General features: G+C 40.5%; 1 protein-coding gene across 2 annotated transcripts in view; it reads right to left on the bottom strand.

The window, feature by feature from the left end:
* The window catches only part of fmnl1b (formin-like 1b), a 38,196-nt gene extending 18,862 nt beyond the window's left edge, over positions 1–19,334 (bottom strand). For both annotated transcript variants that reach the window (XM_026177939.2, XM_026177938.2), the window contains exons 1-8: positions 17,442–19,334; positions 5,841–5,924; positions 4,813–4,896; positions 3,880–3,953; positions 3,535–3,618; positions 3,265–3,408; positions 2,191–2,278; positions 1,752–1,828 (exon numbers count right to left, since the gene is read on the bottom strand). In XM_026177939.2, the coding sequence (XP_026033724.2) occupies positions 1,752–1,828; positions 2,191–2,278; positions 3,265–3,408; positions 3,535–3,618; positions 3,880–3,953; positions 4,813–4,896; positions 5,841–5,924; positions 17,442–17,594 (788 nt within the window). In that variant the 5' untranslated portion in view covers positions 17,595–19,334. The remainder of the gene's footprint in view (positions 1–1,751; positions 1,829–2,190; positions 2,279–3,264; positions 3,409–3,534; positions 3,619–3,879; positions 3,954–4,812; positions 4,897–5,840; positions 5,925–17,441) is intronic.
* Positions 19,335–19,340: the final 6 nt, after the last annotated feature.

Below are 19,340 nucleotides of genomic sequence, written 5' to 3'. Positions count from 1 at the left end.
ATGTCTAATAAAGACGCGGGACATTTAAAGTCCGTCCTGAACACTAACACCTCGCAGATAATCACATCCATAGTTCTTGTACACTTTTCAGCTTATAGTTTAGTATACAGTGGCTTGCAAAAGTATTCGGCCACCTTGAACTTTTCCACATTTTGTCACATTACAGCTACAAACATGAATCTATTTTATTGGAATTCCACGTGAAAGACCAACACAAAGTGGTGCACACGTGAGAAGTGGAACGGAAATCATACATGATTCCAAACATTTTTTACAAATAAATAACTGCAAAGTGGGGTGTGCGTAATTATTCAGCCCCCTGAGTCAATACTTTATTGAACCACCTTTTGCTGCAATTCCAGCTGCCAGTCTTTTAGGGTCTGTCTCTACCAGCTTCGCACATCTACAGACTGAAATCTTTGCCCATTCTTCTTTGCAAAACAGCTCCAGCTCAGTCAGATTAGATGGGCAGCGTTTGTGAACAGCAGTTTTCAGATCTTGCCACAGATTCTCGACTGGATTTAGATCTGGACTTTGACTGGGCCATTCTAACACATGGATATGTTTTGTTTTAAACCGTTCCATTGTTGCCCTGGCTTTATGTTCAGGGTCGTTGTCCTGCTGGAAGGTGAACCTCCGCCCCAGTCTCAAGTCTTTTGCAGACTCCAAGAGGTTTTCTTCCAAGACTGCCCTGTATTTGGCTCCATCCATCTTCCCATCAACTCTGACCAGCTTCCCTGTCCCTGCTGAAGAGAAGCCCCCCAGAGCATGATGCTGCCACCACCATATCTGACAGTGGGGATGGTGTGTTCAGAGTGATGTGCAGTGTTAGTTACACATAGCGTTTTGCATTTTGGTCTCATCTGACCAGAGCACCTTCTTCCAAATGTTTGCTGTGTCCCCCACATGGCTTGTGGCAAACTGCAAACGGGACTTCTTATGGTTTTCTGTTAACAACGGCTTTCTTCTTGCCACTCTTCCATAAAGGCCAACTTTGTGCAGTGCACGACTAATAGTTGTCCTATGGACAGATTCCCCCACCTGAGCTGTAGATCTCTGCAGCTCGTCCAGAGTCACCATGGGCCTCTTGGCTGCATTTCTGATCAGCGCTCTCCTTGTTCGGCCTGTGAGTTTAGGTGGACGGCCTTGTCTTGGTAGGTTTACAGTTGTGCCATACTCCTTCCATTTCTGAATGATGGCTTGAACAGTGCTCCGTGGGATGTTCAAGGCTTGGGAAATCTTTTTGTAGCCTAAGCCTGCTTTACATTTCTCAATAACTTTATCTCTGACCTGTCTGGTGTCTAAATCCAATCCAGAATCTGTGGCAAGATCTGAAAACTGCTGTTCACAAACGCTGCCCATCTAATCTGACTGAGCTGGAGCTGTTTTGCAAAGAAGAATGGGCAAAGATTTCAGTCTGTAGATGTGCGAAGCTGGTAGAGACAGACCCTAAAAGACTGGCAGCTGGAATTGCAGCAAAAGGTGGTTCAATAAAGTATTGACTCAGGGGCTGAATAATTACGCACACCCCACTTTGCAGTTATTTATTTGTAAAAAATGTTTGGAATCATGTATGATTTCCGTTCCACTTCTCACGTGTGCACCACTTTGTGTTGGTCTTTGATGTGGAATTCCAATAAAATTGACTCATGTTTGTGGCTGTAATGTGACAAAATGTGGAAAAGTTCAAGGTGGCCGAATACTTTTGCAAGCCACTGTAGTTTCATGTTCAGGCTGTGCGTGGTGTTTACCTCGGGTTTCTGTCGTTCAGGCTGAGCGTGATCTCGTTCACGCAGGAGGGATGCTTCATCACTTGGTTAAACCCCGACTAAGTAAAAAAACACAAAAATCTGCCAACAGTTTGCCAAATAAGATTAAAGAATGAAATGAAACATGACCAGATTAAGTGGCTCTTGTGTGGACCAGAAAACAATATGAACTGCTGAAATGAAACAATACTTTAAAATTGAACTGAACTCTGACCTTACATATGGCATTTGTTTCTTAATATGAATTTAAAACAGCAAAGGACAAGTGTATAATAAGTGAATATCAACATGAAAAAATTACATTACCTATTCTGACATTTTTTGCTATCTTTAGAGAATGACTGATGGGAAATAAAAGTTAAACTCTAAGGATCAATTAATAAATAACAATAATACATAGTGTGTAAGTGGTTTTAGATACCTGGTAATTCATGATGGCACGCAGACACATGATGCAGAGATGAACATCATCTTTCTGGCTCACAACACGCGAGTTCCTCAAGGCTTTTCTGTTTTAGAGAGGTAAATCAGCCAGGTTTAACTGAGGCTTAACTGAAGAGCCGCTTTAATAAGACCTAGAATAGCACTGAAAATAAAGCCAATAATTATTACCCATTTACCCACTTTTTTAGAAGAATGTGCCAACTAATTCTTAATGAATTAATTTAGAAATAAATAAATAAATAAATAAAGTCCATCGTCAGAAACTGCAGATTCTGTTTTAAGAAGCTCAAAAACTTCTGCAGTAAATACTTCAAATAATACTCATGCCAGCCATCATTCACCAGATGAAAACAAAACCACTGAGAGCATGCTCTCATAATTGTATTTTGCGTCACTTAGCGACATGTTTCACATTCACACCTAAGCACACCCCGTCTGAACAAAAGGACCCCAAACACCTACGTAAGGAGGCGTACTCGCTATGAGAGGAATGCAGCCACTTCCCATCAGAAAGATAAGAAGGACACGTCTGCAGCTGCTGAAGGTGAAGGCTAGGAGGAGATCATGATTTGAGTTTAAAAGCATGTGACCCTGCTCATTCCCAAATGACCTGTTAGGAGTGACCAATCACTCTCACTTATGCATTAAAACAGCGCATCACAGCACACACTCCAAAGGACACTTTACGTGTAAATTAGCCACATCGGCAGCTTTTTAAAGTGGTACTAATTGAGTCTCCAGGGTTGAGAATGAGCTCCTACGACTACATCAGCTGAATGGAAATAGGTCCCTGCAGCCAGCTTTAAGAAATCCTTAACAAGTTTTGCAGTGAGATGTGGATCATGGGCGTGCTGTCGATATACCCTCGGCCATGTGTCTATTTTTAGAAAACTTGTTTTTGGATAAACACTTAAGTCAGTTTAAAATGTTACTTTTCTCACTTTTCGGAGTATCAATAACATCAGTAAGTCATTTTAATGTAATAATAATGAAATAAATTAAAGTAGCCCATAAATTTATCACTGTGCTTTTGGTGTTTGTCACACTGTACCTGACTGTGAAGGCCTTGCCACCCTTCAAGGCGCTGTGTGTGGGTGAGTTGCTGGCACTTCTTTTCAGATCTTCCCCTGGTTTGTCAGTAGTTTTGCCTTTGTCTGTGGGCAGAGTGCCGTTGTCCACAGTCTCCACCTCATACCTGTGAGTATCACCATAAAAAGTAATGTTAATTAAATTTTGTGACCTTCTTGGACTAGTGAGTGACTGTGTGGCTGAGACAGTTCAGCAGCGACTGCTCTGAGATATCTTGTAAGCTGATACCTACGTGACAGCGCTGTGGGCGACAGACAGATAATCCACAAGAACGTCCAAACCCTGGTTCTCCTCATTTAAGAACTCCTGAGCCCAGCTACAGCAGGACAACACAAAACAAATGTAACTCAGAGGCAGAGCATGGCAGGAAAAGTTAGTAAAGAAGTGTTTTAAAAACATGAGTTAAAAGTTGTAATTTTGCTAATACTCACTATATTTCATTAAATGTGTTACAGGTGGTTGAAGAATTCACATTTTTATTTGAATTCATTGCTTCGGTGTAATTTTGTGTGCTATAATCAGCTTCTTATCTCTATCAATGGTACAATCATATTGTACCCACATGGGAGAGACTCACCCGATGTGATTGGTCCTCAGGGAAATCTCCAGCTCTCTCAGGACCTGTGTGGATTCCTGGACCCGTCTCCTAAACTGATAAAGCATATACAAGGTGAGAATGAGGTCAAAAAAATACTTAAAGATATCTTATTATACTCATTATAATATATTAAGTAATTGATCATTATGTGCCTCTCTGCTCTTCATCCATTTAAAGTAATCCACCTAAAGAACCTGCTTTTTCAGGTTCGAGAAACTGATAATTCAAAACAAACAAACAAAAAAAACAACATTACTAAAGTTAAAGGTGGTTCTGCGAGCTACGGAGCTATCAGGTGGTCTTTTAGTTGCATGGACTGGACTGGACTGGATTTAGTTTGCACTTAGTTTGTTGGATAAAACAGCTGAAATACCAATATTTGAAATACTTTTAGATTACAGGTGATGAAAAAAGACTGCATATTGCCAGAAGGCTTAGCTGGAGGTGTGTCACTGCATAGCTACTGACTAACCAGAGGAGTTTGGAGGTTTTCTTTTATTATTTTTAAAGAATTAAATAGAAACATTTCAGTTTTTCCAAACATATAGCCAAGGCTCTACAGTCTATGAACCTTGGCTTATCCAGGTGTTGGCTTTACATAACATGATAAAGGAATGCTGGATATATTTGCAGTCAGGAACAGGGGTGTCCTAAATATTTTTAATAAGTACAGAACAGTAATCACAGCACACAAAGTAACTCTGCCTGAACAGACAGGGCCAACTTCAACCCACAAATATTTCTTACAGTAGAATATTTGTGGTGCCGTTCTATTTCCTGCCTCAAAAAGCTCAAGAATTTTATCAAAAGGTCTAAAATCAATGAGGCTTTTTCAAGAAGTTCATGTTTACTTTTCGAAAACAAACAGAAGCTTGAAATTAAAATGTTTGATTTGAGTTTGCTCCGATATACCTTTCGACTGACTCCTCCGTGATCCACAAAGCTCTTCAGCTTCTCCAAGTAAGCAGATGGTGGATTCTTCACTTGAAAGCGCTCCTAAAGATGGAGGAAAGAAACATTCAGACCTCTAATTATGTTTGATTGCAGCGCTGCAGCGATGGGGAAGGCAGGGCAGAGCTCAGCCGGGGTCTCACAGGAACAGGCTGATTACACCGCCTCAGTTATGCAAATGGTTGAAATGATTCGACTGCCATGCAGCGGCTACGTTCTCACACACACACACTTTTCACTGTTCACGGCCTTTAGTTAAACCGAAAAACTGACACTTTCTGAAATGTGCCAAACTGTTTACTTGAGAAGCTGTATGACAGCAACGGGTTTATCTATCGCTCTCGCATCAACATACAGGTTGTTATGGACTCTCTTGTAGTTGCTATGGTGGTGTACAATATTGATGAGCTTCCTTGTGTTAGTGTATACGTAAGTCTGTGTTGGTTTCTTAACTTTGGCATTCAGCCATCTTACAAGAAGTTCAATTCGATTAATTGATTAAAACCGTCCTTTAACGTTTCTTCTTTTATCTACCTTTAATGGCTTCTCATGTTTGTTTACACTCCAAGCCTATTAACATGTACTTTACTACAAAGCAGAATCTCTTGCTTAGCGAGGTAACTTTACATTTACCTCATTGTCAGTGTTTACATTGCTGTGGTAATTTGTGCTGTATCACTGCCTGCTGAGTATAAACCCCAGTGTGCAGGTAGAGTAGTAGGAGGGTCTGTAGGATTTTAAAATCTTTGTCTTTCACTGTTATGACTATAAAATAATAAGAAATGCATGTTTTTAGGAACATCTTTATTTCTCCTTTTTTCTGTTGACTCCAAAACATTTGTATTTTCTTAAGCCTTATAGACTTCTCCTTGCAGGCCTTTTTTGTTCTTTGCAGCTCAACCCACTGCAACAGAAAAACTCAGTTACAGTTTATTAGAATAAAAAAAAAAAAAAGTAAATAAGTCCTGAACAGAATATTGAAAGTCTACCTGGTCACAGATCAGGTCCCACTTCTTCTCACTGTCGTACTGGCTGAGGATCTTGACCTTGTCTGGAGGAAGATTCATCGTGTTCTGGCAGCAGAAACACATGAAATAAATGTTAAAAAGTCAAATCTGTCGATTGGAAGCAATAACCTGCAGAACTTTTTCACATTGTTCACTTTTTATGTAGAGGTAAGTCAAAGAAAGTCAGAGATACAAACGCTGTTGATGGTTCACTTATGTACGAGCACTTATGTTGAATGTGACATGTGAAACAAACACAAATGAAGGGTGTAACATGATATCCACAGGGGAACGATGAATGAAAATAAAACATAGGAAAATCAAAATAACTGGGATTTACCCCATTGCAGAGCAGACAGTACACATAGACATTCATATGCGTACACTGCGATCATTAGAATCATATAAATGTTCCACATTTACAGTTTGATTACACTCAGGTCCATGTGAAATCACTCATTTTGGTAGTCAAATGCTAATTTGTATTTTGAACAAAAGGTGTGTCCTAAAGGTGTGTCGGAGCTGCTGCACCACTGAAATCTACAATAAGACTGCAAAGTAAATAACTTCAGCATTCTTAGTGTACAACTACAACAACTACAAGTACAAACTAGGTAAATGTTGCTCAACACAAGCAAGTTACAGTTCATATACTTAGCCTATTATGATGCAACAGCAATTACCACAAAAAATGAATAAATAAAAAATAAAATAGTGAGGTACATGTTCTATTGAGGACAAAAGGACAATTTGACATTTTTTAAGAAATGCTATTTAAGATTAATATTGATCATTGTGCTAATGGCTCACATACATGCAAGGTGTGGTCAGACTGCTCTTCTGGTTGGATGTTGGAGTAACTGAGGCGTTTCTTGTCTGAGAATGTGGAGACTTTAAATGCACCCGTTTATCACAGGCTTTTGTAAGTGGTCAGTGTGTACTACGCTTCACCGCTGCTAGCTGGAGTCACTAAACTGAACTTCTCCACTGTGTGTGGGCTTTTTAATGACATATTTAAAAGAAGAACAGCATTATTGTGTAGTACAAACCATCCAAATTCTAGCATTTTAGCGGTGTTACTCAACACTAAACAGCAGATATCTGCATTGCTCTTCTATTTTGTTGTTTACACAGTCGATTACCCTCATCCTCTGGTCTGTAATTTATTTATTTATTTTTTATCTACAATGGCTCTAATACCCATATATATATAATTCTACCATGCTACCTTGTAGCTCTTTCTTAAAGAGGCTTGTGAAAGAAGGCCTACTGTGCGTTATTTTTCATTTTTAAACAGCATCAGACCATGCTGCCACAGTAACCTATATTCTCATTGATCTCTCTGTGCTCTGAATTATTTACAGATACATTCTGTGTTGAAAAACAGTCATGTGAATGTGTGAATATGGAGATCTTCCAGGAACCAACATGGTCACAGGCACGGGGTCCTCTCAAGCCCCTTTGACGACATCTTCAATAATTAAAGACTCTGCTGCAGGCCGTTATAAGTCTGGCAGTGAGTTACTCTGAGAGTCACAGGTCTTTGTAATTATCAGCTGTATGCTGTCATGTTACACTACAGTTTAATCACATATAGCCTACGTCTCAGAGCGGGATTTTAGTTCACATTGTGTTTTGAAGAGTGTGTGCTGATCCTCCCCTCTGATAAAGTGCAAGTCAGGATGCTGCTGGTTCTATACTCCTGATGTCAGCTGTTTGACAGATGAGTCAGATACTGTCAACCAGACATTTGCTTTTGTTTATGATAACTGATATCAGATTATAAAAGTTGCTGAGAAGTAAAGATAAAAGATTGTCACCACATTCCTCCCATTTTCACAACTGGGTGGTGTCCCAAACAACAAACACAGACACACGAGCGGCACCGACTATAACCCACAGAGTTGTGAAACTAGGCTAGTCGACAGGAGAATCCCGCTCAAGCATGACACACAGCTCCTCGTATCTTATCTGGTATCCTGAGCAACTCGGGCATCACAACCTCAGCATGGTGTCAGTGACACTGACTCAGTCTGCTCAGGAATGTCCCTGTCATGTCACCAACAAACAAATTCACACCACTGTCTGAATTTGAACTTCTCAAAAATTTAAGTCAGGCTTTTTATTCATCCAGAAGTAGAGGCCGAATCCCACTAAATGCTAAAAGATGGAGAGCTGCTGTCAGGCATGTCAATCTGGAAAATGGGTCAGTAGATCAATGCTGGATGTGCATCTGATAAATCAAGCCTGATGAATGAAGCTGGTGGGTCAATACGTGCTGGTTATGTGTGGCCGGATGGAAACTGAAAGAGAAAAACAGCACTGGCATTTTCCAGTGTTGGGTTTAAAATACAACATTAGCAGGACACGACACGGCTTTGGCTCCAATATAGTAACATAACACAGACCTGTGTGTGACCCACAAACACAAAAACCTTGTAAGTTCTCAGACTTTAAATCACATTGTGTGTGTGGGGGGGGGTGGCCCTTTTGTCATCTCTTCCCAGTCTCTAATCTACCACATCTGATGAACCAGTCGAAAATGCCTGACACGGTTCAAACTTATAGTCAGTCTGAGACAAAATCCCTGAAGGAAGTCCAGTCTATTTGATTATTATCCTGAACTACATGCAGTACTTGTTTTCTAAAGCAATATGCAAGGGGTTTGATGTGTTTTATTCTCCACCGTCATGCAATACAATCACCAGATGTTTTGCACGAGGGCTGCAAACTATGTGTATGAAATTTCATGCCAACTAGGAAGCATAAAAACTGCAGTTCACTGACAGGTGTGTCATCACAGCTCACTGTGCTTGTGCTTTTCTAGATTCTGTGGATTGTTGTGGTTAATTAATCAGACCAGTAAAACTAGAAATATTCTATCCATCTCTTAAGTCTGATGTGATCAGCCATCTGGTCTAAACTCTTCTTCGATTCCAAAACTCAAACATGACTGAGAGCTAAAAATGGCCCAACTACTTTCATCTTCAATGAATTGTGAGCATGGCTGCTCTCTTAGGTGTCACACTGAAGTTCAACAACATGGCAGTGATGAAAAAAAGGATTTAGAGGTTAAACTGACTTAGACGTTAGCGGGAAGTTGGCTTGTTAGTTTCCATCTATGGATGAAATCCCACGTTATGACTCAGAGATTTATAAAAACTGAAACGTGCAGCTGTATTGCTTCATAAATGAAGACAGAAAGTTAAACAGCAGCCATGTTTATGGGGTTATTGAAGATGGGCTAGCTAGCATATAATGGTGTGCTACTAGGTGGCTGCCTACAGACCTATGGTTAGGATAATATAGGAAAGCAAAGATGGAGGATGAATTTTAGACTTTTATCGCTCAACATAAACCAGTGTGAGGGTGTAAAAGAGATGAATGCAATCATATGTCAGAGAAAAGATGCTGAAAACGAAGCAAACTTCAGTCCAGAGAAGACCTGGGACAACCAGTCAACACGCTGCTGTGTGGTTTGGATTACTCGCTATGAAAAAGTCTCATGCCCACTCTTTTCTGAAGCATTTATATGTTTAGTGTCCGGCAAACTATGAGCCCAAGAGTTGAAAAAGACAACAGTTAATGAAAGCAGCTTGGAGCACAGAAGAGCTAGCTTAGACCTTCATTCGATCCTCTCATCTAAACACTAAGCACTAGCAGAGGCTACTACAGATGTGCACCTACACATACGTACATGTACAAAAAACACGAGCGAGGTTGTTATGTATTGATTTTGTTGCAGTAAAATAATAATATTCCTACAAAATGCTAACATCTGTATTCATACAGCTGCTTTTCCATAACAGCTGGTTCAGCGATGAAATGCTTTTAAATCTTTAAAGCCATTTGCCCCCAACTAATAACATAAACTGACAACAGGCAGCCTGCAGTGCTAAACATGGAAGCAGGGAGAGGCTATAAAAATACTTTACATAAATGAGCCATTATAACCTGTATGGAAATCTTCTGATGGTCTAGGAAGATTATGAGAGGCATATAATGATGATTATAAACAGACATGGTGTGTAACTGTAGACTTTTCCTTCTGCAGGAGGACACAGGCAGTCTTGCTGATGGTCGATTCAGGTGCCGGAGATAAAAATTCCCCTTTCAACAAACAGCAACACAGACAGGATGAACTTGTTTTACATGTAACATAAACCCCAAAATAAATGATAACAATTACTTTATTTTTAGGTTTCTTGCATATTTCAGTTTAATAATGTTTTAGAGCTTTTGTAACCTGTTACCTCTTTTTAATCCCTTAGATTAACAAAACAGTTATTATTTTGGCAATTTTTGACATTTATGACAGCAGGAGGTGCTGTTAAAGTTCAGTTATCTGATGAAATTAACTCTGCTATGGCTTACATATCTTTTATTTTTTATTTTTTTGCTTCTTGTATTTTATTTCTTGCTTTTTCCTTTTTTTCTTTTAAATCGGTTCAATTTTCTTTAAACATTTCTAAAAAATAAGAATTTAAATTTAAATGAATTAATGTATTTACTGTGTCACTCCTGGCACTCTTGGAGCCTTTTTCTTTGTTAATTCTTGTCATTAACTCTCTGTTGTGACAATGCCAATTGTGTGCTTGTTGCTGTATACGTTCACTTTTTCTCTTAGTAGGACGAAACTATTTGTTTCCGTCTTTACACGTGATTTAGTTATAATACCAAGAATATTACTAGACGTGTGCTCCAATTTAGGCAGAAACAATGAAGCTGGCATGCTGCAAAGCTTGTTTTCCAAAAGACTTTAAGGTTGTCAGCAAACCCCATTTATGTCTAAATGCTCTCTAAATTAAGATCATCTTTTTTTTCCACCGAGTATGTTCGGATGCACAAAGAAATATTCTGTGCTAGCAGCTGATCACATAATCACGTCCCCTGTGTGTCGTTAAAGGCGCGATCTTCTCTAACATCATCAGGTCAGCAGGGAGTTGTGCATGTGACAGTAACATAAAACACAATCTGTGAGGTGCTGCAGTCATCAGGCTTCACATGTTAATGAGTTTAATTTTCATCTCGAGCTTGCTCTTGGCTGTGTGCCCTCTGCGGCTCATTTTTATTTTTTAAGACCTGCTAAGTGTGAAGGCATGTGGCAATCTCCATGGCAACCTGCACCGTAACTGCCTCAGTGCTTTGTAGGCTCACGAATCCCCCCGGCTATTTTTTAAAATTAAGTGGCGTTACACAATAAAATCAGTGACCTTTACACCTGCTACTACACCACCAGAGAAGCGGTGAGACTCAGAGGCTCAAAGCAGCAGCAGAGATGGAGGACAGGGTATCATTTCTACAAGCAGAGTAAAGCTAAATGATGCATGATGCTGACTTCCTGAATCCCTGATGGTTCTGATTGTCCCAAAAGGATGGATCAGTGAAATTATTATCTTCACAGAAAATGAATAATTACTTATGATTCAGTGCTTTTCCTATCTTTTCCTACTGGATGTATATGCTTTCATCTTATGTTAAAGGCGATCATCACTGCTCACTAATCTACCTTTAAGTAATCCCCCAAATAGCTAATTAGAAAAGTAGAATTGGGAAAAATACCCCAAATGATTTTCCAAAGTTCAAGATGACATCTTCAGATGATTTGTATTTTTTGACCTACAACTTCCTGACATTCTGTTTTCATTCTGTTATCAACTACCTGCTGCAATATTGTCACTTTATGATTTGTTCACAGTTCCTAAATATCAAGATGTTTGAGAAAAACTACAACATAGATTGATGCAATACAAAAATGATTGTGAGGGTGCTGGGAATTCCCCAATTTGGCACACGTTTCGTTATAAGGAGGGCCTGAATGGAGTCCCCCAATTATCCACTGTTAGTGGGGTAAACCATCAGAGAGTTGAGGGTTGTTTAGTTGATTGCTAGGGTAATAATCACACAATAACAGGATGATGGGAAAACTAGGCTAGTATGGCATCATTCTATCACAATATACAAAGATGAAGGTAGAATTCGAGATGGCAGGATTTCCACAAATACAGGCTCTTGTTCATTTTCATTCTGTTATTATTACATTATTGCTGTACTGAGTTGATGCATGATAATGTTCTGCAAAGTGCGTGACACCCCAAGCTGCAGTGAATTGCATCCACATCTGCTCTGCTTTTAATGTACTTCCACAAATCTCTTTAAAATGTCTCATGGAAATACAGCCAGTGTTTTCTATATTTAGTTTGAAACTGATTGTGGGATATTGGGTATAGATATCAGTGGGGTTACAGAGGAGACAGATGATGAAGAAACAGAAATAACAACAAAACCCCACCAATAATTAAAGAAAAGAAGCTGGTTATTCTATAACGCTGCTCAGATAAGAAACAATAGATTGATACTGGCAAAATGTGATTATGAATTGTTGAGTTCACAACGCTACTGAATCCACTGTGATAATCGTCGTGATTCTGGGATTTCACACAGATTGCCAGACACAGCATCTTTGTATTTTGGTCGGAGATAATGATTCTAAAAAAATTTCAGATTCATTGGAGTTACAAAAAAGTTGTTGTTTTTTTTATAGCTTTACTTGAGCTTTAATTATAATGATGAGGAAAAAAGAAAATGAACTAAAGGGAGGGACTGAATTCACACTTTTATAGAGGGGCAAAAATACAGCACATGGGTGTGCTGAAAGGTGAGATGAGCAGTGCATCACAATAACTATTTTATCTTAACTATATTGTTTTGATAAGGATGTGCCCTGAGTTAAAATGTGATTAACTGCACAGAACTGAAACTTACTGCAAAAATTGAATAAGTGGAGTTAATGCCCATCAATGCTTAAAAGAACCCAACACTTATAACTTATAAGCCTGTAGAAAAGTACAGACTATCTAAAAAAGAAACTGAATGTTCTTTTCTCTGCTTCTTCCTGACTTTGTGCATCAGTTTATAAGTACAGTACACAAATCCGCAGATGTACATTTACAAATCCACCCACCTGCCGCATTCCCTGTTGGGAAATATGCAAAGTGTTATGTAAAACACTGAAGGGAAAAGTACTAACTGTAAATTTGGACGTGACTGAAGCCTTTGTGCAGTCACTTTGTCATTCTGTGCTCTATGTTCTCTGCAGGTTTCTGCAGCTTTAGCATTGATTCTTTTATTGCGGATTCACATCAAAGCATCAAAATGTGAGTAAAGTATCATAAATGCTGCCTCACAAACAAACCTGCTGGCTCATTTTACAAACAAATACATGCAAATGCGCACGTGCTGAACACACAGAGCACTATCCACCTCCCATCTCCGAGCCCTCTGACACACTCTCTCCGCTCGTCCTTCTGAGCCACTGCGGAAGGAAACCAGCAGCGCTTTGCACACCAACAGGCAGAAACTGGTTTGTATGCAGACAGAGTATCTTCAACACTGAGCACAGGAGATTCAATTTATTATGCACACTCGGCAGAAGACATAAGGGTGGAAGGATAATCTATATTTGGTAGGATAGAGAGGTGATGTAGCAAAAAGACAGAGAGATTGGGGGAGACGCGGTTGCAGGATTTAGGCTGTTATTATTATGGAGACACCTGAACATTCATACAAAGTGCTGCAGCTCTGCGATCAGTGACACCTGCAGCAGTTGGCACAAGACGCTTGCTGCTGGCACATTAATTCATTGCTGTATCTTTCACACAAATCCTTCCACTGCAACACTGGCCGAGTTTACTCTGATACTGTAAACACATTCAAATGAAAGCAAAGACTGCAGTTTAGGCTTAGAAAAAAAAATATTGAAATAATGAAAAAAAGGTTTGTAATTCAACATGACTTATTTGATAACTGGAGTGTTATTATGATGTTATTATTATATTCTGCATGTAAAGTGACAAAAAGACTCACAGATTAAAGGTGGGGACCCTATAATATTTTTTTTGTGAAACATCTTAAAAAATAAACAGAATTATTATCATTTTGTGCTGAAAACTATCTGAAAATACAGGGTAGTATGCAAACTGGCAAAACTCTGTAGTTTGCAGCATTGTGGTGAAGTTTATGGTAATACGTCATGTTGGACTGAAGATGCTGATTAGACTCAGAGCCATGAAAGCTTCTGAATGAACAGGTTCAATCCAAATAATCTCAGAGCAGCAGAGCAGGTCAGCTGATCACTGCCTATAAACAAATCTACTGGAGCTCACAAGGAAATGATTAGATGACGTTCTTTTCTCCACATTACAGTACTACATCAGATTTTAGGATTTTCCTGCTTGCCAGACGCCCCTGGCTTCACCCATTAGTTTGTGAACTCACATTTTGAAGCTTAGGATTCAGGATTTTGGTCAAAACTTCTGAAAGCATTGCTTGGACAGTGCTTACGGCTCAGCTCTGAGTTGGTAAACCCTGACATCACTTCAGAATCGAAGGTAAATTAATTGGAATCTCAGGGCTCATGTGATTCTGCTAAATGAATTTCATCCCGACTGTCCACTAAATATCAAAGAAATCAGCTGAAGTGGTTTGGAGATATCCCACTGAAGGAAAATAAAACATTATCTCCTCAGCAGAGGAAATTACAACTCTGCCTCTCACAGGCAGCATTTTCTGCTCACACACACACACACTGACTGAAGTGCTTCACTTGGAAGGGAGCAGCATTTATCAGGGCGTTAACTGATTGCCTTTCACCTTTAGGAGCCGGTTTTGCTAAGTATGCTCACTGACAGCACGTCTGGGGCCTGTTAGCTGTGTTTCACACTATCAATTCTTCAGTGTGCAGCCCATCATTATGATAGGACTCAGAAAAGAGGAATGCGGTTAATCATAGAAGAAGCTGTCTGACCACATATTGATCATAGCTGCCATCTTTCACTTTAGCTGTCACTGTGTAGACACGAGTTCAGTCACTGTTGCTGCACATGTAACAGCTCAGTCACAGCTGGAGTTGCACTCAAGCAATGCTTTGAAGACTTAATGATTCTGTCATCCACCCCACTGGGTGGTGTGGAAAACAGGCGGGCTTTTCAATGAAAACACAGTATGCTGCTGAAGTTGGAGAAACATCACAACAACAGGCTCCCACTGTCACGGGCCGCCGGGGCAGACCGTGTGGAGTGAGTGGAGGACCCAAGAGCAAACAGAGGTGAGGACACAAAACCGGACTTAACAGAAGGCGAGCCTTTATTTAGGGCCGAAAACTTAAGGAACAAGGCAGCAAAGCAACTGAGGGAAAACCTGAACATAGACTGGGAAAACTATGGCTAAACAAAGTACAAACTAGGACTAGTTAAGGCTGGGAAACTATGACAAGGGGTAGGGGAGATAACACAGACGACGCGACGCAGACTACATGAAACACAGAGACTAAATACACATGAGGGATGATCAGGGGAAGTGGCCACACATGGGATCACAGCTGACACACATGAACCTAACGACAGGACAGGAGGGTGCAACTGAATACACTGACAATGAATACAGACTTACAAAGTAAAACAGGAAACATGGAAATTAGACATGACAAGAACTAAACATAACCACGCAGACAGGACTCATGACCCAGGGAAACTTAGTACAGGGGAGATGACATAGCTGACAGCATGAACTTGACAGTACAAGACACACAGACATAAACACACGAAGGGCAAGGGAGACTTAATGCAAGGGTAATATATACAAATGGCTGGGCTACCTTAGAGAACCTAAACAAACAATAAACATCAAAATAGGCTAAACATAACACACTGGGTCACACGACCCAGGACCATGACACCCACCTTCTGGTTTCTGCCTTCCTACTAAAGTTTTGCTTCAGGAATTTGCTCCACCTCAAGCTCATGAGCAGCACTGAGGTCGGGGCACAAGCGTGACCTCCCCTGGAGCAAATGTCAAAGTAATGTTATCAGCAGAGGTGCTTTAATCGCTTTTACATCTTTGTGTTCAACATCTGGTCTTGGGTAGAAGAACTGTTCCAACATCTGTGCAGATGTTAAGGACGACTCCCAGTCCTAACCTGTAACCCAGGGGTGTCAAACTCAAATACACAGTGGGCCAAAATTCAAAACTGGAACAAAGTCGCGGGCTAACGCTAATATTTATTGAAATATATTTATTCCTCCAGATATAAGAATGAATCTTTTCTTATGGACTCAAACACGTTTTGCTGAAAAACTGAATATGGAACAAGCAAAGCTTAATACTAAACAATATATATATTAGCTGTATAATACCAGTAGGCCAGCTCTGATAGTAATTTGGTATGGCTTCGCGGGCCAGAGTTTGACACCTATGCTGTAACCGCTTTCTTATTATCTGAACTAGCCGGGGGTTTATAATGCTGAAAACGCAAGGAGGATGTTTTCCAAAAGTTAAGGCACATTAAGTTCACCATGCAACAAATGAGGCACAATTTAAGTGTGGATAAACAAAAAAATGGGTGTTGTCCAAAGAAAGGCTGTAGCGTATATGGCGAGGACACTGTGTGACCATCTTTTTTGCAAATCAAAAGTTAAGAAACAAAGGCACGTGTCTGCATGTCGGTATTTCATGCTTCGGCTGACTGTATCTATGTTGTGCATGGAAAAAATCGGGGCGATAATGCTGCTGTTTCAGGTGGATTTATCTGTTTTGCTCATTTCAGTTTACTTTCTGTTTCTAGATTCTAGATTTAATGATTTAAGCAGATATGTGGGCAGGTGACAAGCTTAGTCTTAGACTGTTGTCTGGTAGGTAAAGTAATGAGGAAAGTAATGACCTGTTTTCAAAGGAAGTTACTTTTATGAGCCCAACACCAAAAACAAACGTTGTTGTCGGCAAGTTCTGTGATGCCGAATAAATCACAAGGAAATCATTTAAGATATCCCAAAACACCTGAGTATCTAAAGAAGGACTAAAAAACACACACTGACAGAATATATTTATGGCCTCTGTAATGATCTACATCCATTCAGTATCACAGTGTCGTTAGATTTCAGTGATGTAGCTTCTGAATTATTATCTATCTCTCTGATTTTCTTTCCCTTACAGCTATGCTCCTCTCATTTGAGCTTCTTTTTCAGAGCTTAAAGTTTACTTCTGTTTACTAATTCTCTTGATTTGATAAGCGCCCCCTACAGGAATAATAAAGTAATGACTTTGAGAAGACTAACGAGGACCAACTTAAGGCACCTGCATTTCACTAAATATAAAATCAAACAACAAAGGTGATGCAGCATATGACCTAATCTACATTGTCTCTTTCCTAATATCCAAGCGTATTTTTGGCAACGCAATCTTCTCTCATTGGTAAAACTTTGATACATGAGTGATTTATAAGTACTAGTATAAGTACTGAGATAGGGCAGTAAAGAATAGAGGCACCTTTTACTAAGCTGTAAACAGACCTGACTTCCTCGTATCATTCTTTCTCTAACAGGGAGCAGTGAGCCTAAAGCTGCGGTAAGCCTGAGCATAAAGGAGCTCTTATGTATCTTTTCACAGCAGCTTTGTGTACCTGGCACAACGATAAGCTTGTCCCGAGGACGTGCACATTTTCAACATATTCCACATTCTTTGTTTCTTTCTATTGTGGCACTCTTGCTTTTTCCACTTGCAGCACGAAGTCATGCATTCGTGACTCACCAGCACAGCGTTGAAGCGTTCCTCCAGCTCTTCTTCAGGTGGCATCGGGAGTTTCGCTCCGGCTGTTTGTCTCTGGGGCCCTGTGGACCCCGGGCCCGATGGCTTGCCATCCTTTCCCTGAGAAACCTCAAGGCTTCCTGCTGCATTCCCCATGACTGGCAATCCAATAGATCCAAAAAACACACATATGCACAAAACTCAAAAGAACAGTCACTGCCAGAGTCTCAAAAAGGATCAAATGTGGGTCTGTCTGCTCATCCAAAGTTAGGTTCTGTGTAGCTTGTGGCCTTCCATTATCTCCACAACTCCTCTGTGTTGGTTAACATTTATTACTTGTCAGCTTTCAGTTTTCTGACAAACAGAAGAATGAAATCCACCCCAGCCTCTGAATGACAGCTCAGACCTGGCTCAGGTCCTAGTGTATTATGAAACCCTAGAAAGAGGGAAGGGGATATCCTGACAGGGACGGACGGACTGACAGCTGAGCGAGTGACAGAGGAAAGGGGGAGGAGGGAGACTTCAGAGCCTGAGGCAACTGCTGAACAGCAGGCTGAAATAACAACAGGAAAAAAATCAACAGAAGAAGATAAACAGCAAAATATAGGCAGCACTTTGGTGTGGAGGAAACTCAGGAGGAAACTACTCCCAAAGCTGCTGCAGGTAAGCACACTCAGCTGGAGCTCCAGGTGATCTGTGGAGGTTCTTCATCTGCTGCTGGATGCTGGTAGTCGGTGGACCTCTGAACTCCATATCCAGAGTAAAAGAAAAAAAGAGGGGAAAAAACAGGGAAGAGCAGAGAACCGGCAGGCAGCTACTCTGTCTATCCGACAGGAGAGAAACTGAAGGCAGCAGTGGCATTAGTTAATAGCACAGAGCACTCTGGGTCCTAATGCCTCCCTATTCAGGCTGCACCTGACCATGGGAGCTTTCAGAGAAGGTGTGTCAGATGCATTTTAGTTCATAGGCCACATGACACTCAGTCAAGTTCAAGTGGGCCGAACCAGTTAAAGCCAAACAATATACAAAAATATCTTTAGTTCATGAATGCAAAGAAGTACATTCTGAAAATCACATTTTTTTACTTTTAAAGAGGAACTCGTTTACAAAAATTTGATCAACAGCTACTAATCTCTAAGAAAAAATGAGATTGCTGCAGTGAAAACATTAAACTCAACCAGAGCAACAGAATAGCTTAAACAAAGAATAATTAATAAATTAAAGGAGCATCTCAAGAAAAAATGAAAGAAGTTACAGTATCATATGATTGTTGGGTTTTTCTCTGTATGTATGATTGTAGGGTCTACCTTTAATTTAATTTACAATCTAAATAACATGCAGTTCTCTGACGACTCTGCAATAGTCGGCCTCATCACTGATGGTGACGACAGGAAGTACAGAGAACTAACACAAGGCTTTGTGGACTGGTGCCAGCAGAACTACCTCCAGATCAACACTAATAAAACCAAGGAGCTGGTGGTAGACTTCCACAGGCACAAACATCCTCCTCTGCAACCACTGAACATCCAAGGTATGGACGTCGAGGCTGTGGACAGCTACAGGTACCTTGGTGTTCATCTGAACAATAAACTGGACTGGACTCATAATTCAGACGCCCTCTACAGGAAAGGGCAGAGCAGGCTGTACCTGCTGCGGAGACTCAGGTCGTTTGGGGTGAAGGGCCCACTCCTGAAGACCTTCCGTGACTCTGAGGTGGCCTCAGCCATCTTTTATAGTGTCGTCTGCTGGGATGGCAACCACTCTGCCGGGGACAGGAAGCAACTGAACAGGCTGATCCGCAGGGCCAGCTCTGTTCTAGGATGCCTTCCGGCCCCAGTGGAGGTGGTGAATGACAGGAGAATGGAGGCTAAGCTGTCATCCCTGTTGGACAACATCTCCCAC

The sequence above is a fragment of the Astatotilapia calliptera genome, chromosome 8 (genome assembly GCF_964374335.1).
Source record: "Astatotilapia calliptera chromosome 8, fAstCal68.1, whole genome shotgun sequence".
Taxonomy (NCBI): domain Eukaryota; kingdom Metazoa; phylum Chordata; class Actinopteri; order Cichliformes; family Cichlidae; genus Astatotilapia; species Astatotilapia calliptera.
The sequence above is the reverse complement of the archived record's forward strand: the minus strand, read 5'-3'. Positions and strand labels throughout refer to the sequence as shown.